This window comes from Erpetoichthys calabaricus, chromosome 10 (genome assembly GCF_900747795.2).
Source record: "Erpetoichthys calabaricus chromosome 10, fErpCal1.3, whole genome shotgun sequence".
In the NCBI taxonomy this organism is placed as follows: Eukaryota; Metazoa; Chordata; class Cladistia; order Polypteriformes; family Polypteridae; genus Erpetoichthys; species Erpetoichthys calabaricus.
Genome location: NC_041403.2, coordinates 83,189,739 through 83,214,150, shown reverse-complemented (window position 1 = coordinate 83,214,150; position 24,412 = coordinate 83,189,739). Strand labels below are relative to the sequence as shown.

General features: G+C 37.9%; 2 protein-coding genes across 4 annotated transcripts in view; one reads left to right on the top strand and one right to left on the bottom strand.

Moving 5' to 3' along the window:
- The window catches only part of LOC114659191 (guanine nucleotide-binding protein G(I)/G(S)/G(O) subunit gamma-12-like), a 284,521-nt gene that overhangs the window by 224,907 nt on the left and 35,202 nt on the right, over positions 1–24,412 (top strand). The gene's annotated exons all lie outside the window — the stretch shown is intronic.
- On the bottom strand, positions 14,877–18,277 carry LOC127529397 (E3 SUMO-protein ligase ZBED1-like). The gene is made up of 3 exons (XM_051932774.1): positions 17,391–18,277; positions 15,632–16,248; positions 14,877–15,542 (listed from the first exon to the last, which is right to left on the bottom strand). The coding sequence occupies exons 1-3, from the start codon at positions 17,866–17,868 to the stop codon at positions 15,150–15,152; spliced, it is 1,488 nt and encodes a 495-aa protein (XP_051788734.1). The 5' UTR covers positions 17,869–18,277; the 3' UTR covers positions 14,877–15,149.

The window sequence follows — 24,412 nt, the reverse complement described above, 5'->3', positions numbered from 1 at the left end:
CAACAAATTCAAAATAGTGCTGCAAGAATACTGATGAGGGTGCGGAAATATGAACACATTTCACAAATCCTTCGATCACTTCATTGGCTCCCTATCCATCTCTGTATCGAATACAAACTCTGTTTGTTTACTCACCAGTGTATCCATGGAAATGCTCCACAATATCTTAAAGAACTCCTTTTATTACAATCCACTACAAGAAACCTCTGTTTTACAAATACCTACCCCTGTGACCAAATTTCATACAATGGGAGACCGAGCCTTTGCAGCCACTGCTCCATGGCTCTGGAATACCCTACCAGAGAGCCTAAGGCCGGAGTTATACTTCACGCGATGCATGCTGCAGCGGATGCTCCTGCTACGCAAGCGTTGAAGTGTTTATACTTGCGTGCGTACTTTACGTAAATCTGGAGGAATCAGCCAGGTGGTAGTGCGAGATATTATCACGGTGAGAACATGTTCGGCTTCTCTGTGTTGTGAATTGCCTAGATCACCCATTAAATTCCGATGACACCTTACTGCAATATCTCTGAAAAGGATGTTTATTGATTAAATCCAGGGATGTGTCCATTCCAGCAAGCATTGGGCACGAGTGAGAAACAATCCCTGGACGATGCCTCAGCTCATCGCAAGGTGAATATAAGCACACACATACACTAGCGTCATTTTAGCAGCACCAAATCCCCAAATCTGCATATCTTTGGAAGGAAACTGGAGCACACTGAAGAAACCCAGCAGGAAAACGTGTAAACTCCAGGCAGGGAATATCTGCGACGTGACTCCCTGCAAGACAGCAGCGCTAACGCTCCGCCACTCTGTCACCCCATGTGTGTAATTATTAACAGTATTCATTATTTAAACAAAATTACCGATTTATCTGTAAAATGTAATATACATACTTTAATGCTTTTCATCATGAAAGTGATATCAAGTATAAATCTAAGGATTCTAAATGTGCAGAGAGTTGGAATATCGTACATTTAATGTGCTCAGTGTGGCGATCTATTGCTGGCGATACGCTGCTGTCAGGAGCAGAGGAAGCCCTAGAAAAAAAGATAGCACAGAAAACGGTATGTGAGAATTTTACAACGTATCGTGTCATTACGATCGGGAATATGCGACGCTTGAATATAAAAGCACCATGAATACATCTGTATGTCGCCATTTTGCTTCACCACATCGAACCATTTATCAAATATCAAAGCGCGCACACTGATCTCGTAGGATCCGCAAAGCGGCTTTCTGTCACATGTAGATAGTAAACAGAGACTCTGACGTCACATTCCAACTTTTAGCACACTGCGCCCCCCGACTTTTTGCTGGTACTGCAACTCGCGCACGCGTCACGTTAATTTCTGAGGACCTGCTCAGAGGACTCATCAAATGAATGCTCAAAACGCGTGGCGGCCATGATGCAGGCACGTACGCGTTCTGAGCTTGAAGTATAAATGAGCCCTAAGAACACAGCAGATTGTGGGCTGTTTTAAAAAACAGCTAAAGACTTTTCTATTTAGGAAAGCGTATTAACAAGAATGCTATAATTATTGTTGTTTTATCTCTGTTTTTATCTTGCCTTGCCTTTGTTTAAACTTTTTATGTTGCACTTTGAGATTTACTGCTAATGTAAAGTGCCCCTATAAATAAAATGCATTATTATTATTATTATATGTTTTATATGGTATTACAGAAAAAAGCACAATATTGTCCATTTCAATAACTACTTTAATAAAAAGCCACTGAATGAGATTTTATGTTTTTGCCATGGTATCGAATATTGTAAAATTTCACTGGTATTGGTATTGAGTACAAAAATTCTGGTATTATGGCATTCCTGTTGGCAATTATACACACTATAAAGACCTGAAGCACAAATTAAGAAATGTACACCTGCCTGGTCAGCAAAGGAAAATAATTTTGCTGTACGTCTTTGTATGCCCTGCTTTGTGACCATTTAAATACTTTGTCAATATACTAATAATCCAGTCATACAGTGATCACTCAGAAGCCAATGCAGGATGCACTTCAAGGTAGATAATCTTTTGTCCATTGCTCCTCTAATCACCTTTTTCAACATTTTCAAATCTACTCGGTATTTAATCTTTGGAAAATGCTCAGTATTATGAAACATAACTGTGTGTAGATAACATATTTGCATCTTCCGAACAATTACATTTGAAATTTAATATTCCAACAATATAATTTTTGTATTATTCTCAAATGCTAAATTTGGTTTAAAGAAACCTAATTTCCCACACCACCTACCTATTTCTACTCCTGAGGCAATACAGCTCAAATAATCTTATTCAGTGACCCTAGGGTACAGTAAGAAAATAATCTTTCAATTAACATTTGTGAAAAAAAGTGGAAATATAATACACTCTAGCTCTATGTGCATCAAACACTCGATATTTCAACTTAAAATTGTTCATCGATCACACTTATCTCATTTAAAATTGTCCAAAATGATTTCAGGGCAAGAGCTAACTTGAGAGCATTACCATCTAGCTCTAGCATCACTAGGCCATATGTTTTGGGAATGCAGTAATTTAACATAATTTTAGACAAAAATCTTTTAATATATATCAGACAGCCTTGGTATCACAATCACTCTTATATCATTTACAGATACATTAGGTGTACTCCCAAATGGGTTTAAAGTGGATAAGGACAAATTGTTTGCAATAGCCTATACCACACTACTGGCATATAGATTTATCTTGCTAAACTGAAAGAATTGCACCACACATTTTATTAACTCAGTGGGTAACTGACTTTCTGTATTATTTGAAATTGGCATGACTTATTTAAAAATGATTTAGACTAAGCATACATATAGGGGGAAAAAGATGGGCTTTTCTCTGCTTTTGGCTCTCCTATTTTTACTTTCTCTCGGGTGAGGGTTGAATTATTGTTTTTGTTAGGTACTGGTTTTTCTCTATTTCCTTTTTTAATTGTCTGGTGTTCTTCCTAAATTGCCAGATTTTATATGATGCTACTTTCTTGAAATAAAATTAATAAAATAAAAAAATAAAATAAAATTGGTGTGTGCCCTATGAATGACCCATTTCCTTTCCAAATTGACTTTGTGCCTGATGACACTTAAATATGCTGCAGGTCTGCTGTGATTCTGCAATGGGAAATGTAGGACCCTAAATTAGATGGACAAATGAATTGTTGTATAGCTTTTAATATAGCATCCTTAATATAAAATGAGATAATCTCTAAAGCTGGTAGGACACTTGTGTGCCATTGTAGTCCAACACATGCCACTGTCACCTAGACTCAGTATCAAAAACTAAACTCTCATTCTCTCTAAATTACATTCTAAATCATATCTAAACAGAATGCACAAAGTCTTGTGAGCTAAACAACTGCAAGAAAAGTGTACTTTAATAACAGCTTTAAAGGCTTTAGCCTCTGATGAAAGAAACTGCCTACAATATAGTCTTGACATTACCATGCCACTTCAGAACTGAGAGTGGCCTCCATTTACCAGGATTTCCAATTTGTTCAAAGGTGACTAGCATTTTGTGCCCAGCCTCTCTGATATTTTTCATTCCCAGAACCACTTGTAATCCAGATTTGCTAACAATAAATCAACAAACTAAAAAGGTTCTCACTTCAGGAAAACGGGCACATCATTGTTGGATTAATTAGGGCAAATTTGTTGTTTGACTTTTAAAAGAATGATGCTCTGACTCTTGGCACTCATAACATTGAATGCCTTTTATTCTGCATTGTGAACTTTTTCTATTGTGTACCAGAGCTTGTATTGTGTCTACTTGTAAGGGGAGGATGACTCTATGTGTTGCCAAGGGCTGAAGGAGGCAATGGTGTGGGGGTAGAAATACAGATAAGCGAGATTTTGAATGTGTCTCTTCACAGGCTTTGGTGTACTAGATAAGAAAGCACTTAGCGAGCAATCCCATCATTTGTCATCTTTATAGTTCACCTGTTTTTTGCATTTAGCTGTTCAATTTGCATGACACTGCATTGCTGTCAGCACTTATTTTGCCTAAACAAAAACCATCCAGCTTTAGCATCAGTCAGCATGAGTTCAGCTTTGAGATGCCTGTTAGCCCTATACTGAAAAAACCTGATTGCTAAAATGAAGTATTTAATGATCTAAAGCTGAAACAGAGAATTAAACTACACAGAGTGACAAAGGAAAGAAAAACATTTTTAATATGGAACTGTGGTAGAATTGTGACCTTGTTACACATATGAAAGGTGCTCCAGCTGACGATGTGTGTATTGTCGTAGACAAGGTGAACCTGAATTTGGTAGCTCTTTCTGCATGGCAGGGAGCAGCTGATACTTTGCATAGCAAATTTCAAGTATTAAAGACAATTCTCTGGAATTATTTCTTGGCATAAATAGCTTTGCCCAAGGTGTTATAGGAGGTAATTGATCTTTTTTATTTTTTTTATTTATAATACAGTTTATTTAAAAAAAGAGGAAGCCGTCGGCTAACTAGGTGGTCCAACCACATATCCCTTATCCAGGAACAGCTATTTAAAGCACATGATGGCAGCAGTCAATGCAGTACATCAGCACATCAAAGGACACATTAGGAAGTTGGTAGCACTTCCATAGTTTTGCTTTTCTCACAACACATATCAGTATAGAAAATTGTATGTTCTCTTACTCTGTATTAACTCTTTCTTATTGGTGTCTCAGAAGTATAAGAGTAATAGTAATTACATTGCCAAGTAAAACAAGCAAATTCTTTTGAAAATGAAAAAAAATGCATATGTGGACCAGACTTCCAAGAATGTATTCTATCACTCTTGTTTATTTTTACATATGACAGTAAAGGAAAATTGTAGCTATAGGCACTAAATGACTAAGAAAATATTTGGAAAGCACAGATCAGTTGTCTTAACAAACATATGTAGCTAAAATAATTTAGGAATATGCATGGAATTAATGTCATATAGTTGAAATCATAAGCATGTTAATCATGCATTCTTCTTGTGGAAATAGTGATGACAACTGGTACATTAAAAACAAGGTGCATGCCTATAATAGAGTCTGACAGTCTGATTGTTTTCAGAAACAGGAACTTATCAAAGCTTTACTTCTACTGCTTTGAGCCAGGGAAACTTGTATATGGGTCAGTTGACAGTTCAGAGCATTTCTGTCTTATCCATATTACTTCAAGTATTCTTGCCAGGGCTGTAACAGCCAGTGGTAACTTTAGTTTATGTATTTAGCCTGAATGACCTCAAAATGTAGGGAAAACATTCTAGCATTGTGACACTATACAAGTATTTATTAAATTAACAACATTCTTCATCCCACAGAGCCCATCCCAGCTACATCAGGTGCAAGGTAGGAACTAACCCAGGGCAGGGCATTAGTGCATTGCTGGGTTAATTCATGCACACACCCATACCTCTGCAGTGCTAATTCAGAATTTCCTGTTCTAACATGTGCATCTTTTGGTTTGTGAGACATAAAAACAGAGTATGCTAGGAAAAGCCTGTGCAGACAGAAAGCCAAATCAGTGAGGTAGCAGCACCAACCACTATGCCATTATTACCAGCTATATAGCAATAATACAATCCAAATGTGCATGTGTGGGCCAGTGATTTCTTTGCAGTAAAGCAGCTCTGTGAAAAAAAGCAAAGATCTCATTCCTTCACAGAGGCTCATTTATTATTAGTCACAATTTCAAAAGTCACAGGGTGTTGCTTTTGTGCTGAATTGCACTTTTGGATGTGTTTTTTCCCTGCTGTATCACTCATGCTTCAAAAACTTTTATATGGTTTAGCCAAAATAACAGTGTACTAATAAGAATAGTGATTACTGTGTTTGCTGAAACTTTAAAGATAACCTATGGTCTGTCTTCACTTTCTGCTGAGTCTTTTGTAAGTAAGCCGTTCTAAATCAGTTCAATAACTAATAGGTAGTTAGAATTGCTGGTCTGACCCTGCAAACATGTGGCTTCAAGGTGAGCTCATTCAGTAAAAGACCACATTGATGACAAAGGCAGTGACCTGGGGATGCACAAGACCTCAATGGTCTTTATATTTCATATAATTTTACAAGAGAAGCAAAATGATTAACTTGAAAGTTGTTTTTTTTATTTCTCTCCACTTGCATTTTTTAACTGCTTCAGACCTATGGAACAGTGTCATTCAGAAATGCTAGATGAATTGTGTCATGTGAAAGCTGACATATAGCACCATGAATTTGTCATCTGAACAGTTAACTATTTATGTAACAATACTTTATGAAGAAAATTGTGGGATAAAGTAGAATATACATTTGAAAACAAACTCTAAAATGAGAGGGACTTTACCAAATAAGTAATACTCATGCATGCAATTTTTCAAGCCTAACTCTATGCTATTAGTCATTCAACTGGTCAGTATTTTAAAAATGACTGTATTCCAGATAAAAAATAGTTGTAAAACATGTATCTGTTTTATACACAAAATCAATATATAAATTATTTTTGGTGCATGTACGTCATTCAAGGATTCTTTCATCTCATCATGCAACTCTTAAGTATGAGTTCCACTCTCCCCCCAAAGATTTTTACAATCTTGTAATTTAAACTTCTCTGTCAAGTATCCTCTTGTCCTATTTCTTTCAGGGTTCAAGTGGATCCATTTTTCTGCCTTATAACATTGCTTTCATCATTCATGTATTATTTGTACCATTTAAGCATGGACCCTTTTGAGGGTATCGGTGATGTCTGTGCTGTTGTAAGCAAACTTCTGATACCTCAGCTTTAACTCATAGTAAACAACCCTAGATGTCATTTGGAAATGTTTTTATGCTGACAGTTCTATAATTGTTAATACAAATATAAACTGCAGAATATATTTCAGATTTGCAAAAGTTGTAGCTTTTTTAATAAGGTTTTACAACATTGACTGAATCTGATGGCAGTTCCTGTCCTGTCTGGCATAAAATATCTGACCAGCCTGTCTTGGTGAACTACAGCTGGAGTGCCAATCATAGAGAATTGTGGGATTCCTGGCTTTCATCAGAAAAGAAGAAACAACTGATGCCTTTTGCTTTTGCACTTTATTTACTTTTTACCATAAAGCTCTAGTGTCCCATTGACAAAAGCTCAGTTTTCACAAGACTTGAATGGAGCAAAACTCCACTTTTCCAACCTGATGCATCCTGTTATCTTTGTGTGCAAACCCATAGTGTTTCAACTCAACCCTCTGGTTTACACAATAATAAGCAGACTAAGAGTGTTACTTTATAGTGAAACAGAGCATTTCTACAGGGCAGTGATACCCTCCTGCCACGCGGCTGTATCTCTCTTGGGTAGGAATCTTTCAAGTTGCCCATATATCCCACAACAAATTAGGATTAGTATAATTTAAAAGACATTTCTTGTTTGCTCATATACAAAAAAAGAGGAGATGTGCCTGTGAGGACAGTCCCCAGTTTAATCTCTAGGTGTAAACATAAAAACAGCAGTGTACATCTGTAATGTAAAAAAAAATTAAGTGACAGCTGTATCTAACATCTGCATCTTTTGGTTAGCTTTTATGATTGATAAAGTATATAGTACTTGTAATTTAGTTTACTTGCAATTGATATAGCATATACAGTAAGAAATATAATGACAATTCTTATCAGCGTGAATTTAATTTAAGATTATCTTCATGTGTGAATCTGGAGAGTGAGTGGAATGATGTTAACAGAAAAAATCCCGTTTGAGGAGGATCAGATAAGTATGAAAGGGAAGGAGATGGCAGGAATAAATGATTTGTGAAATTCACCTGAAAGAAAGGGGGTCATTAGCAAATTTTATGAGGATAAATCTTACCTGTGAATCTGCAACTCACTTATCTTCTTCCCTTTTTGTCATTAATAAAGCATTTCAAGTAGAACTCTCTCTCACAAAAACAGTCTGAAGTATTTTAGAAAAAGAAAGTCAAATTTGTTGCCTTTTGGTGTTGAATGCATTTATTTTTGTAGTGTGTTTTTCCATTTATGCATCCATTTTGACGATTACTTGTCTAGAAGTGGACATTTTACAATGGAAACTGAAAGAGTCATGCAATATGGAAAAGTCAATTTTCTACAGAAAGTAATTTTTTTTGGTTTCATATGAGTTACGTTTAAATTATCCAACCCTAGCTACAGGGTTACGGGGGTCTGCTGGAGCCAAACACAGCCAACACAGGGCGCAAGGCAGGAAACAAACCCCAGGCAGGGTGCCAGCCCCCTGCAGGGCGCGCACACACTCACCAAGCACACACTAGGGACAATTTAGAATAGCCAATGCACCTAACCTGCATGTCTTTGGACTGTGGGAGGAAACCGGAGTACCTGGAGGAAACCCACGCAGACACTGGGAGAACATGCAAACTCCACACAGGGAGGACCCGGGAAGCGAACCTGGGTCTCCTAACTGCGAGGCAGCAGCCCTACCCACTACGCAACCGTGCCGCCCTGTTTTGTATTTAGTAGTTGCAATTTGTTTTAGTAGTTAAGTCTATCCATTCTCCAGTTTTCTGGTCTTATTTGTGAGACACATAGTAGGTCTGCCGGCAACAGTTTTCCAGGCAGAAACCAGCCCCGGACATGATGCAAGTCCATCGTTCGGCACACTCATAAGCACTTTCCTACCAGGTGATTTAGATACTCCAGACAAATCTATGGCATCTTTGTGGGCTGTGACAAGAAACTGGAGTCCCTTAGAGAAAACATGTGTGAACACAGTAGACAGTACAAACTCCGATTCCTTAATGGGCTAGTTCAAATATATTTGAATATATGTATTGTGATGCAGCCATATTTCATCTGGGGTCATTGTTAACTCAAACTAGACCAGCCTTGTCTTAAAAGAGAATTCTAATGTGTTTTTTTTTTTTTAAAAAAGTAGAACTATATATATGTGTATATTGAAATATATTTCAACTGTTGAGCATTCAAATGTAATGTTTCTTACTTAAGTTTTTCAAAGTGAAGTAAATATTATGTTATTCTTTTTATAGATACATGCTTGTTCAGCATTAAGGTTGGGGTTGCATTACCCTAACTTTATTTCTTCCATTTTTCTGGCATATGATTGTACAATTTTCAGGATACTTTTAAGAAACTTATTTTCTTTTCTCTCTGCACCATTTTCTTTTTAATTATGCAAGAATTCCCTTTCTTTTGTCCCTTACAAGCAGGAAGTTTTTTAATCACCATCTTTTGCGCAAGTTGCAGCAGTCACTTTTGGGAATGCAGTACAAAGGAAATAAAACCACAGCCAAGATATGCCATATATGGTCAGGCTGCAATTTAATTTCTATTACGTGAAAGGTAAACAACTTTTTTTTTTATTTAGTGCAAGCAGGGAATGTTTTTGAAGGGCTGGGTTAGGTTTAGACTTTAAAGGCACGTGTTCAGTTCAGTAATGACAAAATAAATATACAGAGGTGATGATTCACTTGAGGTGTAGATTAATGGTGGCCTATTTGCATGTTAATTTAAGCACCGCATCATCAGTTTTCTTCAAACTATTAACAGCGCACTATAAATTCCAGCACTATGACTACGTCATGTCTCTGTCACTTGGGTGCTGTGATTGTCTTTTTATAGTTCTCTTTCTCTTTGTACTAGTATGTTAACCCTTACACAGTAACCCAGTCATGCCCACATTCTGTATGCTTTTTTTTTTTTTTACTAAACATTTTCTTGGGCAGACCTATGTGTGCACTGCAACCTTTGCCCACTCAAGCAAATTATAATAGATGTCCTAAGAACATTTATGTGATATTTCCACATTCTTTATGATATAAAACAAGTACACATTTTTTACAATGAGAAGTTTTATATTATACAACAGATAACTCCATCCTTTGATTATTTTTAGGAGCTCATAGTCATAGACTATGATTCGTTTACAGCATGAGAACATGTACTTCAAGTAAAAGGATTTTCAAGCATTTGGTCGCTTTCTGCTACATTTATTCGTAATTGTTATCCATAAGCAATTAGTAAGGAATAGTGTTCTGTTCTGCTGCATGTTCACTTTCCTAAGCACAAAGAGATTTAATGATTTGATTAAATCATACCATAAGTCAGTAAATCAACTAGAATTTCAAGCAGTCGGACCTCTCAGTACAAGTCACTATTCCTAAAATAGTAGACCACACAGCTTGGTGGGCTAATTGGTTAAATGTTCTCTTTGAGATACCATAACACACAATTTTGTAAACCATTTGGTGCTTAGGTCTAGGGTGAGTGTCTCCAGAAAGATAAGAGCATGTGGTGTGCAGATTTGTCATTCCCAGAGGACTGTGTGGGTACAGGGCAGGGGAGGGCTAATTATAACACGGGACAGGGTCTTGACCTTAATGCAGTATTACTGTGGATAAAAAATGCTAAAGACTGCTTTATACCAGGTAAATCATGATCTGTCCATCCATTCATTTACTTTACAGTCATAATTCATTTTATTGCCACAGGGAGCCAGAGCCTGTTTTAGCTGTTTCGGGCTCAAGGCTGAAAATCAACCAAGGACACCAAATCAGGTTATCATAGTGCACACAAACGCATTCATCCACACTCTCTTATATAAGATCATTTTAGAGTTGCTAAATAGAAAAATTATTTTAACAAAAATCGCTTTCACTATACTGAAATCAGCAATTTATGTAAAAGTATTTAATATTCACACCTGCATTTTGCAAGGAACCTACATTTCCTGTTCTTTGGGGAAATAAAAAATATAAAATGTATCTTCTGTTAATTATGTTACCATATTACTCTCACAACTCTATTAAGTCGTAAGCAGGCAGCTCTAGTTGCTGACATATCTACTTTCAGTGTTCATTTGCATTAGGGCAAATTAGACATTAATGGCTTAAACCCTTTTCTTAAACATGTTTGGAATCAGAGACATGAAAATAAAAAGTATTTCCCAGAAAATATATAAACACAATAAGTTAATATACTGTACTATATATATGAATATGGGAAATAACAATTGAGCTCATCAAGTACTGGCCATCTTAAAAATGTGGGAGAGATAAAATACTTCTCTGTAATTCCTCACTTTCAACCCGTTCGTCCCAATTCGATTTCTATTTTCCTGAAAAGAAAACCTTCCTTTCATCTGATTTTCTTCTGTATTATAGCACTGTTTTAAAAGCAACTATGCTACTTTTAAACACACAAAAAGTATGTAGTTTTTTTTAACTATCATTAGTTTAGTTTAGTTTAGTAATATCCCTAGCTCTGAGGCTAGGGATCTGCACTGGCAACTGGAAGGTTGCCGGTTCGAATCCCATAAATGCCAATAGGGACTCTGCTCTGTTGGGCCCTTGAGCAAGGCCCTTAACCTGCAATTGCTGAGCACTTTGAGTAGTGAGAAAAGCGCTATATAAATGCAAAGAATTATTATTATTAAACCTAGTTAGATAAATGAACTTTTAATTCTTTAACACTAGAATTACCAGAGCCTACGAAAAAACTCGTATATCCGGCCCACCTTAAATCGCTTCTTAAAACCTTTCTCACCTCTCCGCCAGCGTCTTTTGTCATCTAAATGTACTGATAAAGACAAGCTCCCAGCAGCCGGCTATTCCATCCCCCCAACGACTTAGAGCGTAAACAAGCATTTCCCAGCTCTTGCCTTGATTGATTACCTGGGAGTGAAGTGGAGTTTTAGAGTAGAAATAATAAGATTGTTATTTGGAACACACGCATTTCATATGTGTTGCATTTCTACAGTAATCTGTGTAAACACATTGTTAAAACAGAAACGTGTTATATATTCTAGTAGCAATTGACAAAATGTAGGCATAAACTATATAATGTATGAAGCCTGAAGTCCAAATATCAAAGAAACACTTTCACAAAAGGTACAAAAAAAAGCCACCGCCAAAAAAACCCGCCTTAGTGTGAGACATTGACATGAATTAACTATCACTTCTTCCGTGGCGTAACAGTATCAGTCGCTGACTGGGAATCAGAAGCTCATGAGTTCGATCCTGCACAACTCCCATTTGAGAAGTGTTCTTATTTTCACTATTTTAGAATAAAAAGATACATTTGATTTCAGTCTGTAACAGCTGGTGTAATTTATGATATTTGTAAAGGTTAGCTTTATTTTTTTTAAATTCACTTTTCATTGTCTCAGTCGCGTTCAGGATCCATCCCTACCGCCCCCCACCTGACACTGCTGTTTTTACATAAAGACTCGCTATAGTTCTGCAGTGTATCACAATACATACGACCGCGTGTTTTTTTCCCCCAGTATTGCCAGTCCCCACGTGTTGCTGTATGCTGTTTCTTTTGTACTCCAGGACATGCAGAGGAAAGCATAGTAAAGAGCAGTAACTTCAGCGCTATATGCAATCATCAGACACTCCCCATCTGACACTGCTAAAGCTCTGCAGTGTACTTGTGACTGCATTGTCGTACCAATGCTTGCGAACTGAAGTGTCTGCATGCACTTTTCGTGGCATTATACGTGTATTTTTGAGCATGCCCATGTAGCTCAAACACAGGAACATATGTTGATGTAAAAGTATAACAAAACAAGTGCACTTTTATTCAAGACTATAATCGAAGAAAAAAGAAAGCAAGTTACAGTAGGTGGAATGCTAAGAACTGCTGATTTCCATTCTGTGCTATATAACTGTTAACATTTGAATCTGATGATTGCATATAGCGCTGTCTGATTTAGTGTGCGCAAGAACATGCAGGTGGTCAGTTGCTGAGTGCTACAACGCACATTTTAAAAAAAGAAAGAGACAAATATATGTGACGTTTTGAAGAAATCATTTTATGACGCGAATAGTACCAATCAGAAAACATCATCGAAGTAATGCAATATTATTTGAAAACGAACAGCGTCAGGTTGGGTGTGAAGTTATACTGGCGCTGTTTGAGTCAGATCAGAAGCTGAATAAGCTGAAAAAGCTCCTGTTCTGACTCTAAGTAAAAAAGCATGAATTAATCAACAGAAATAACCGCGATTGACATTTTAAAGTTAACGATTTACAGTGCATACCAATTTATACATTCAATGTCCGTTTGAGGAAAAAAAAAACACTTTCTTCAAAGCTGGGAATCGAACTCGCGTCTCTGTGGCACAGTAAGGCAGTGGTGCTCCAAGTCAGCAAACCGTCCTTATAACTTATTTTTTTCAAGATCCATAACACACAGACAGACAGAGCACTGCATAATACAGAGACAGACAGGCAGAGATATACAAACAAACAGGGAAGGCACATGTACTGAAAGAAAAAAAAAATCAACATGCGCGTTGTTTCTGCAGCACTGAATAAGCTCCCCCAATCTGACTCTCTAAGTAACAGCGCAAGTACAGACACAAATCAAGTGCATGTGTGTACTGTATAATATTAACAAAAAGAGCAGCTTACTACTGAAAACGGCAAATATAGGAGTGAGTGGGGATCGAACCAGGACTCTTGATTACACTTGGTTTGCGTCTGTACTTGCGCTGTTACTTAGAGAGCCAGATCAGGGGAGGGGTGATGTTAGAGCGGGTGCGCTTATTCAGTGCTTTTTCTTTCAGTACGTGTGCCTTCCCTGTTTGTTTGTATATCTCTGCCTGTCTGTCTCTGTATTACGCAGTGCTCTGTCTGTCTGTGTGTTATGGATCTTGAAAAAAATAAGTTATAAGGACAGTTGTTCATGTTAATTGCAGTCTCAATTGTTAAAAAATATTTTAAAAGGAGCATCCCACATGAAAATATAACGATCTCATTAACTGACAGTGCATACCAATTTACAAATTTTATGTCCGTTTGAGGTTAAAAACAAAAAAAAGAAGTAACACTTTATCCCCAGCGGGGAATTGAACTCATGTTTGTGAGGCAAAGAAAAGCTACTCGGTCTGAGAAGCAAATCTTAGCGCGCTACGCCACGGAAACTGTTACATGGTGTGTGAAGCTTTTGTGGAAGTGTTTATTTGATCTTAGGAACTCGGGCTTTACACATTCTACATTTTGTAACATTTATTACTAAAATATGAAAAAGTTTCTGTTTTAGCAATGTGTTTACACAGATTACTGTAGAAACGGAACACGCATGAAATGCAAGTATTCCAAATAGCGATCTATTATTTCTATTCTAAAACTCCAGCAGTTCAGTCACTCCCAGGTAATCAAACAAGCCATGAGCTGGGAAAACTTAGTGAACGTTCTGCGATGGTGGGGGATGGAATAGCCGGCTGCTCGCTGCTCTTCATAATCGGCACATTTAGAAGACAAAAGAGAGGTGAGAACGGTTTTAAGGTGGGCCGGATCTACGAGTTTTTTCGTAGACTCTGGTAATTCTAGTGTTAATTAATCTTCAATTGCAAGTTTCTGTTTCACATTAGAGGTCTTGTTTTGAGCTTGATCTTTGTTATGACTCTATACCAAAACTAATATTTCCCTATTGCTGACACTTGCATTTAACACTAGAATTACCAGAGTCTATGAAAAAACCCGTAGATCCGGCCCACCTTAAAACCATTCTCACCTCTCCTTTGTCTTCTAAATGTGCCAATTAACATGAGCAGCAAGCAGCCGACTATTCCATCCCCCACCGCCGCAGAACGTTCGCTATGTTTTCCCAGCTCATGCCTTGTTCGATTATCTGGGAGAAGTGCTGGAGTTTTAGAGTGGAAATAATAGATCGCTATTTGGAACACACGCATTTCATGTGTGTTCCGTTTCTACAGTAATCTGTGTAAACACATTTTTAAAACAGAAACGTTTTTCATATTTTAGTAGTAAATGACAAAATGTAGGCATAAACTATATAATGTATGAAGTGTGAAGTCCAAGGATCAAGTAAGCACTTTCTCAAAAGGTTCAAGGATGATGCAACACCATTCATGGTGTATCGGTAAGATTTGCTGACTTATAATCAAGAGTCCCCGGTTCTAGGGCTGCACGATAACAGAAAAAATGATTATCACGATTATTTTGCTCAAAATTTTTATCACGATTAATAATGACGATTATTCCTTTGGTAATGAACTTTTATTCACTTGTGTATTCTTATTGCACTTTACAGCCACAAATAAAGAAAAATAAACAAACCGAACATGTTTAGAATGGAGAATTTTTCTTAGCTGTGGTAAATAAATAAAATTAAACTGCCTCTTTTACATCAACTTGTAATAAAATCAAATAAGAATAAAAAATTTTTACAACATGTTACAGATTTTTGGCTAAGAACACAAGCCTGTCAACTTGTTCGGGCTTTAGGGAAGACCGCAAGCAAGTAACTACATTTCCACCGGAACTAAAAGCCCTCTCTGAAGGAGAGCTTGTGGCTGGTATGCACAAGTATTTTTTTGCCACTTTTGAAAGCCTTGGGTAGATCTTTTCATGTTCTTTCCACCATTTTAATGGGTCCCCCTCACTATCCAGGTAGCTTGACTGCAAGTAAGATTCCAGCTCACAGGCTACACTGGATTTCTGGTTGTTAGGTGGCAAGGCTTGTTCAGCAGTTTTAAAGTAGCTTCCTAAAGTCATCTTTTTCTTTGGGGCACATCCAGCTTCAGCATCCTCCTCGCTGGTCTCTTGTGCTGTTTCTTGGGGTGGCACCTAAACACAGAAAAAGGCATTTAGAACAAATTTAACTAATTGAGACACAAAACACTAATATAGATCTCAGTGCAGCTCATTTTTATTACCATCATTGCCAAAGTCTGCATCTCAGCTATGAGTCTGGATTGAATTGTTGTTTTGTTGTCCTCAGCCGTGTATCTCATCTTAAATCGTGGATCCACCGTAGATGCCATGTCCAATAGAGCTTGGATGTCTGGGTCACTATATTTTTCGTTTAGGTACTCCAAAATTTTAGACTTGATTGCTCTTGACAGGTCAGTATCATCATCCTTAACTTTCAAGATTGATACGTTGAAAAGATGAAGAACTGGCTTAACAAATGACACGCTGACGTACTTCTCGCCAGACAGTGCATCTCTAAAATTAACTAGAGGGTGCAAGGATTTGTTGATTGCCTCTAGTACATCCATGTCCTGCCATGTTGGGATAAGATGACGAGACTTCTTGTCAGAGGACAGGACATGTGCAATGGCCTTTTGCTGCTCGATGATTCTCTCTATCATGGCCTGACGTGATCCCCACCTTGTTGGACACTCTGTTTTCAGTGAGTGCTCTGGGAGTTTCATCTCCTTTTGTGCAGCTAAAAACTCTCTCTTACGCTTCCAGCTGTAAGAGAAGGAGCTCACCAACTTTTTACAGAGCCCCACAGCCCGGTCAATTCTTGGATCCTTCATGGCATTCTCTTCAGGAAATAAACATGATCAGAAAAAAAACAGTAAGACACAGGAAGACTTGTTGTTTATGCAACTTTTGATCAGAAATAAAAAAAAAATGTTTTTTATTTCACTAATTATATACACCTACATAAGACAATTTTCAAACATTTATTAATAAATAATAAACACTCACTTATTCTAAACTCATCTGGGTTCACAAACATTAACATAATAGTATTTGACTAATCAAATATTTTTTAACTTTTAAATGTATCTAATTTGATAGATTAGCAGAATAAAAATGATGATTATTATACTGTAGACATATGACTCATTGTCATTATAATGTGTCATTATAATCAGGGGTGCACATAACTTTGTGAGTGTGTTCCTCAGGTGAGTAGCAGGAGCTGGTGTTTGGTACGCACTCCGCAGCGAGGTCTTAATAAGTGCAGATCGCTCCCTTAAGGTTTTGTGGTTTTAATCGTCATTGTGCAACTTGACGGAACACAAGGTTGCGTCTTGAGCGTAATATGCATTAAACAAATGTATTGCGTTTCATTAAAAATGGTATGAAAGAATCAGTTGTTCTTTTGTGATAAAACCGAAATAAAATAAAATAAAATGCTATTTGAGTACGTATCTAATATCACGTGAGTGCGTGGCGCTTAAATATCGTTTAATAAATAACATCACTGACTAAAGACTGTTGGTGAAGAGCGCACTGTCATTTGGCCGTCTTAAAGTAGCCGAAAATGCGCACAGCTGCGCCTCATTTAAAAATTACCACTGCCACAAGCGGAAAACACGCAAAATTATTTTATTTCAAAACGAAACCACTTTGTATGGTGCTTTCCGCCGGTGCAGAATAGGGTCCTGAGTCGGAGGAATAAACACTTTTCGAACATAAACGCAGTACCTAAACCGAAAGGACATAAAACAAATGGTGAAGGTGAAATTTTAATCGCACGCTGTCAAAAAACGGTCAAAGTCAAAAGCTCTTCTGTTTTGTACGCGAAAGCGCTGTAGTAACAAAATGACGTTACGCGTACCTGCGTACCAGTTATGTGCACCCCTGATTATAATATCACTAAAACAACAACAACAATTAATATTTTTAAATTGTCAAATTGTTTCAATATATCTGGGAAAAAAACATACAACTTACCGATGGCTAAATGAAGTCTGTGACCAAAGCAGTGTAGCCTCGGCCAGTTATTCACAGATGCTGCCCTAATCATATTAGCTGCGTTGTCCGTTGTGATGCACACAAGTCTTTCTTCCACCAAGCCCCAAGCGGACATTGCTTCTTTGAGGCCCACTGCAATAAACTCCGCTGTATGGTCTTGTGGGAAAAACGAAGTTTGCAAAAGCTTGCTTTTCATCTCAAACTCGCTGTCAATAAAATGAACTGTCAAGCTCAAATACGGTTCCGCAGTTCTGCTTGACCATAAGTTGGTCGTGGCAGCAAAATATTCAAGGCTGAGCCTGAGAATTTCTCTTTCTATTTCTTTTCGGCATTTCGCATACAGCGAGGGCAGCGCAACATTGGAAAAATGGTTGCGTGAGGGAATGCTATATCTTTTATCAAGTGTTGCGATCATTTTTTTAAACCCCTCACTGCTCACGGTGGTTATTGGACACATATCCTTGGCTATATGGTATGTGATCGCCTCTGTTATTTCCCGGTGTCTTTGCGAGCTAGGCAGATATGGTATTGCGTTGAACAATGTCCCTGATATTGTTGTCTGTGTTGTGGATGGCTGGTAATTTTTTGTTGTTGCTGTTTGTGCCTTCAGTCATTGAAATTCTTGATAGTGTACTTTGTGGTGGCTTTTAAGGTGGTTGATGAGGTTTGTTGTGTTACCTTGGGACGTTTGGACGGAACAGGAGCAAAGTTTGCACAAGACTCGTACCTGATCAACATCACATTCCTCGAAACCGAAATAGTTCCAGACAACTGAGTATGACCCCTTTTTAGGAACTAACGATCGCACTTCTGCACCTTCCTCACGTTGCTCCGCCATCATATGTTTATTCTGACTGACTGTTATTGCTGCTATTGACTCCTACTGCTTCAGAAAGCGCTTGCAATCTAGACGCAGTAACGTCATAGTGACGCAGTCCTCCGTATACTCAGCCCATAAAAAACAGTTTGGTCTTTATACTGTAAAATCGCGACGATATTTATTAACTGATCGTGGGTCTTAAATATCGTTATCATGAGAAAAAAAAGATTAATCGTGCAGCCCTACCCGGTTCTATCCCCACTCACTCCTATATTTGCCGTTTTCAGTAGTGAGCTGCTCCTTTTGTTAATATTATACAGTACACACATACATTTGGTTTGCATCTGTAACACACGGTGTGCATTTATAGGACTTGTAAAAGTTACCTTTTTTTCAATCACGATCACGATACATACTACCGCCAAACCCCACTTCCCCACCAGGGATCTAACGCTGTTATTTTTTATTTGAAACGGAATAACTGGAGATATGAGTGGTGTTTTGAGACAATGGAACTGGACATTCTCTCATCTGGAGGATATAAAAGCTGACACACAAACGCTGGTGAATCTGCCTTCTTCGTATCTCACCGTCACTTGATTTTTTTTTATTCAGTTTTATTGAGTGTTCCTACTCATGCTGAATTAGTGTACACCTTATGGTGTATGATGTCGAAAAAAAAAAAAACACAGACGTAGGTATATATTATATTTGGAATTATGCGTTCTATGACCTGTATAGTACATTTCAGAAAACTTTGTGGTACGGATGCAACATTATTCATATTATTCATATTTATTCGCATAACATCTTGCGGTTTGTAATCAGTGACTGCGTGTTTTTTTTCCCCGATCTTGCCAGTCCCCACATGTTGCTGTATGCTGTTTCTTTTGTACTCCAAGACATGCAGAGGATAGAATAGTACAGAGCAGTAAGTTCAGCGCTATATGCAATCATCAGATTCAAATATTAACTGTTCACACACACGCAAGGATAGTCTTTCCTACATTTACAATGTGTGTACCTGTTACAATGTACACGCCTCTCTCTATGCTGTGGTTCCTATTACACACCTGAAAGAAAGAGACAATATATGTGAAAACATCATCGCACTAATGCAATATTATTTGAAAATGAACAGCGTCAGATCGGGTGTGGATTTATGTTGGCGCTATTACTGAAAGAAAAAAAGATCAACATGTGCGTTGATCCTGCAGCACTGAATAAGCTCACACGCTGTAACATCACCCCCTCCCTTCGATCTAAAAACAGCGTAAGTACAGACGCAAACCAAGTGTGATCAAGAGTCACCGGTTCGATCCCCACTCACTCCTATATTTGCCGTTTTCAGTAGTAAGCTGCTCTTTTTGTTAATATTATACAGTACACACATACACTTGGTTTGCGTCTGTACTTGCGCTGTTACTTAGAGTTAGATCAGGGGGAGGTGGGGGTTGATGTTAGAGCACGTGAGCTTATTCAGTGCTGCAGTATCAACGCACATGTTCATCTTTTTTTTCTTTCAGTAATAGCGGCAACATAAATCCACACCCGATCTGATGCTGTTCGTTTTCAAATAATATTGCATTAGTGCGATTAGATAGATAGATATGTTTTCACATATATTGAATATATGTATTGTGATCGTGATTTAGAGAGAATAAAAGTAAAAAAAAAACGGTAACTTTTACAAGTCCTATAAATGCACACCATGTGTTACAGACGCAAACCAAATGTATGTGTTTACTGTTTAGTATTAACAAAAAGAGGAGCTCACTACTGAAAACGGCAAATATAGGAGTGACTGGGGATCGAACCGCTACGCCATGGAAGGTGTCGTATCTTTCTTGAACCTTTTGTGAAAGTGTTTACTTGATCTTTGGACTTCAGGCTTCATACATTATACAGTTTATGCCTACATTTTGTCATTTACTACTAAAATATGAAAAACGTTTCGGTTTTAAAAATGTGTTTACAGAGATTACTGTAGAAACGGAACACACATGAACTGCGTGTGTTCCAAATAGCGATCTATTATTTCCACTCTAAAACTCCAGCAGATCAGTCACTCCCAGATAATCAAACAAGGCATGAGCTGGGAAAACTTACTGAACATTCTGCGGCAGTGGGGGATGGAATAGCCGGCTGCTTGCTGCTCGTGTTAATCGGCACATTTAGAAGACAAAAGAGAGCTGAGAACGGTTTTAAGGTGGGCCGAATCTACAAGTTTTTTCGTAGACTCTGGTAATTCTAGTGTTAAATTTCAATAGGTTAGGTAATTTTGTCAGTAGTCCATACAGATGGCATCCTTGCTTTTGTTGCCTTTTTGTAGTAAGCTGATTTCAGTAAAATACTATAAAATGACACTTATGCTTAACACTAGAATTACCAAAGCCTACAAAAAAAACTTGGAATCCCGGCCCACCTTAAATCCCTTCACACCTCTCTGTCAGCATCTTTTGTGTTGTAAATGTGTCGATAAGCACAAGCAGCCTACTATCCCATCCCCCCGCCCACCGCCACAGTTCAATTCACAAACAGAGTTCTCAGTGCTCAGTGTTTATGTTGGAGTGCATTGCCTAGAGTCATAGAGGGTAAATAATATATTGTTATTTGAAATGCATGCATTTCATGTGTGTTCCATGTCTACAACAATCTATGTAAACACAACGGCAAAACAAAAACGTTTTTCATGTTTTAGTAATAATTGACAAATTGTAGACATGAAGTGTATAATCTGTGAAGCCCGAAGTCCAATTATCAAATAAACACTTTCACAAAAGGTGCAAGTATAATAAAATACCTTGCATTCGATCTGGCTTTTATATACAAAGTACAGCAAATAACATTCCATCTGGCTTTTATATACAAAGTACAGCGACGGCAAAAATGCAATGGCAGCTTCTACCTGCATCTATAGACTCTTCAGTACGCGAGCAACTCTCAACGCTAGTATTAAGATCTGGACGGTGTATGTGCCCAAAAAAGAAGTCTGACTGTATTATTGTACCATTGCTTGAGTACTGAAGTGTCAGTATTCACTTTCCGTGGCATTGCATATGTATTTTTTGTCCAATCAAACACAGGAATCTCTGCAGTCTACTTGTGACTTTACGCTGTAGGAAGGTAAGTAAATAAATCAGGGTAAATACGTAAATAACATTAGATCTGGCTTTTATATACAAAGTACAGCGACGGAAAAAGCGTGACGTGCATTCTTTCTCCGATGCAGAACCCTCATCATCATCTGAGTTCACCTCTTTGATAGCATGTCTTTATGTGTGAAAACAGCAGTGTCAGATTGGGGGTGGGGAGCGTGAACATGACTGGGAAAATACAGTAATCCCTCGCTATATCGCGCTTTGACTTTCGCGGCTTCACTCTATTGCGGATTTTATATGTAAGCATATTTAAATATATCGCGGATTTTTTGGTGGTTCGTGGATTTCTGCAGACAATGGGTCTTTTAATTTCTGGTACATGCTTCCTCAGTTGGTTTGACCAGTTGATTTCATACAAGGGACGCTATTGGCAGATGGCTGAGAAGCTACCCAACCAGAGCGTGTATTACGTATTAAATAAAACTCCTCAAATATATTGTGAGCACGGGGGCTGTTCGCACCCCTAGAGGATAGGGCCGCTCCTCAAAAAACGCTGAAAGATTACCTTCACATTGCTCCCTTCCTTGCTGGGCTTACATGTGGCTGCTTTGTCAAGCGATAATGCTTCCCGCACGGTGCTTCGCATACTTAAAAGATCAAACAGCACGTATTGATTTTTGATTGTTTTTCTCTCTCTCGCTCTGACATTCTCTGCTCCTGACGGAGGGGGTGTGAGCAGGGGGGCTGTTCGCACCCCTAGACGATATGGACGCTCGTCTAAAAATGCTGAAAGATTATCTTCACATTGCTCCCTTCCGTGCAGCTGCTTTGTCAAGCGACATGCTTCCCGCACGGTGCTTCGCATACTTAAAAGCTCGAATGGCACGTATTGATTTTTGATTGTTTGTTTTTCTCTGTCTCTCTCACTCTCTCTGACATTCTCTGCTCCTGACGGAGGGGGTGTGAGCAAAGGGGCTGTTCGCACACAGGCCTAGAGGATACAGACGCTCCTCTAAAAAATGCTGAAAGACTACCTTCACATTGCTCCCTTTCTTGCAGCTGCTTTGTCCGGCGGTGCTTCGCATACTTAAAAGCCAAACAGCCCTATTGATTTTTGATTGTTTGCTTTTTTCTCTCTCTCTGACATTCTCTGCTCCTGATGCGCACTCCTTTGAAGAGGAAGATATGTTTGCATTCTTTTAATTGTGAGACAGAACTGTCATTTCTGTCTTGTCATGGAGCACAGTTTAAACTTTTGAAAAAGAGACAAATGTTTGTTTGCAGTGTTTGAATAAAGTTCCTGTCTCTCTACAACCTCCAGTTTTTCTGTGTAAATCTGTGACCCAAGCATGACAATATAAAAATAACCATATAAACATATGGTTTCTACTTCGCGGATTTTCACCATTCGCGGGGGGTTCTGGAACGCAACCACCGCGATCGAGGAGCGATTACTGTAACACTGAATTAAAAAAAAGAAAAAAGCTAACCTTTACAAGTACCATAAGTTTACACTGGTGGTTATAGACTCAAATCAAATGTATATTTTTATTCTATAATAGTAAGAATAAGAGCAGCTCACTTCTCAAAATGGAGGCGTCCAAAGTCGAACCCATGTCCTTCTGATAACTAGTTCTTACCGCTGCACTACCAAATCGGTCATATTAAGGGCGTGTCAGTGTCGCACCCTAATGCAGGATCTTTTTCTCCAGTTATATTCTTGAATAAAAGTGCATTTGTTTTGTTATACTTGTACCTTTTGTGAAAGTGTTTATTTGATATTTGGACTTCAGGCTTCAAACATTATACAATTCATGTCTACATTTTGTCAACTATTACTAGAACATGAAAAATGTTTCTGTTTTAACGATGTGCTTACATAGATTGTTGTAGACATGGAACACACATGAAATGCATGTATTCCAAATAACAATATATCATTTGCCCTATACAACTCTAAGCAACTAACAGGCAGGTAAACAGACTTGAGCTGAGAGAACATTGTGCCCTTTCTGCGTTGGTGGGGGGATGAGATAGCAGGCTGCTTGTGCTTATCGACACATTTACAACTCTGCTGACAGAGAGGTGTGAAGGGATTTAAGGTGGGCCGAAATTACAAGTTTTTTCGTAGGCTTTGGTAATTCTATTGTCAAGTATGATCCTAAACAAATTTGTTTTAATCTTTTCCAAATCTCTCTGTGGGTTAGGAGAAGGACAGCTGCATGTCTGAAAGATCTAATTAATAAAAAGATTTATTTATCTATTATGTGCCACTTTAGCCAACACTGAATTAAGGGATTGAAGATTCACAGTTACTAAATGTGAGCAAATAATCACATTACAAACATCTTTCTAGTGTGTTTGTTATTGCAGTTATTTTTATTATTATCCCAAATAGCATTTGTGACAAAGTACGTAAAGTTTTGATAATTTTTGGGAAAGTAAATACTTGGTTAATTGACTACTAGGCAGACTATGGACAGTAGAAGAAAGATAAACAGGATACAGATAGAAGGATATGGGTAGGCTGATAAATATTCACCACAGAAAATATGAGATATACAGAATAAATACAGCAGTTTGATGTATTAGCTAGATACAATACGTAGATCTGCTGAAAGGTTGTGATATTTTTCACAGTTAATTAAGTCAGAAGTGGTTGTGAGTTAAAGTAGTTTACAGAGTAAAGACTCCAAAGATAATCAAATCTATATTTTTTAAATTCAACAAAAAACATTAACAACCCTAGCTCTTTAAATATTGTGTTAAAGTTTAAGCCTGGTTTACTATCCCAGCTAAAGCTAATACAAATAGGACTCACAGAGATCCTTAACATCAGTGTAAAATTGTCAGTACACAGGTTCTAGATGTACATCTTGCCATGATCAAAAAAATCCTGAATCACAATTTCAGAGGCTCTGGGATAGCACTAACCCACATTCAGCCAAACTGTTGAAATGAGTAAAATATACACCATAATCAGTCTTCCAGAAGTGATCATCCTACAAAACCTGCCCCAGAGAAAGACATAAAATACACCACCAAGAATATATAGAAGGGAATCTTAGGTTGCAAAAATA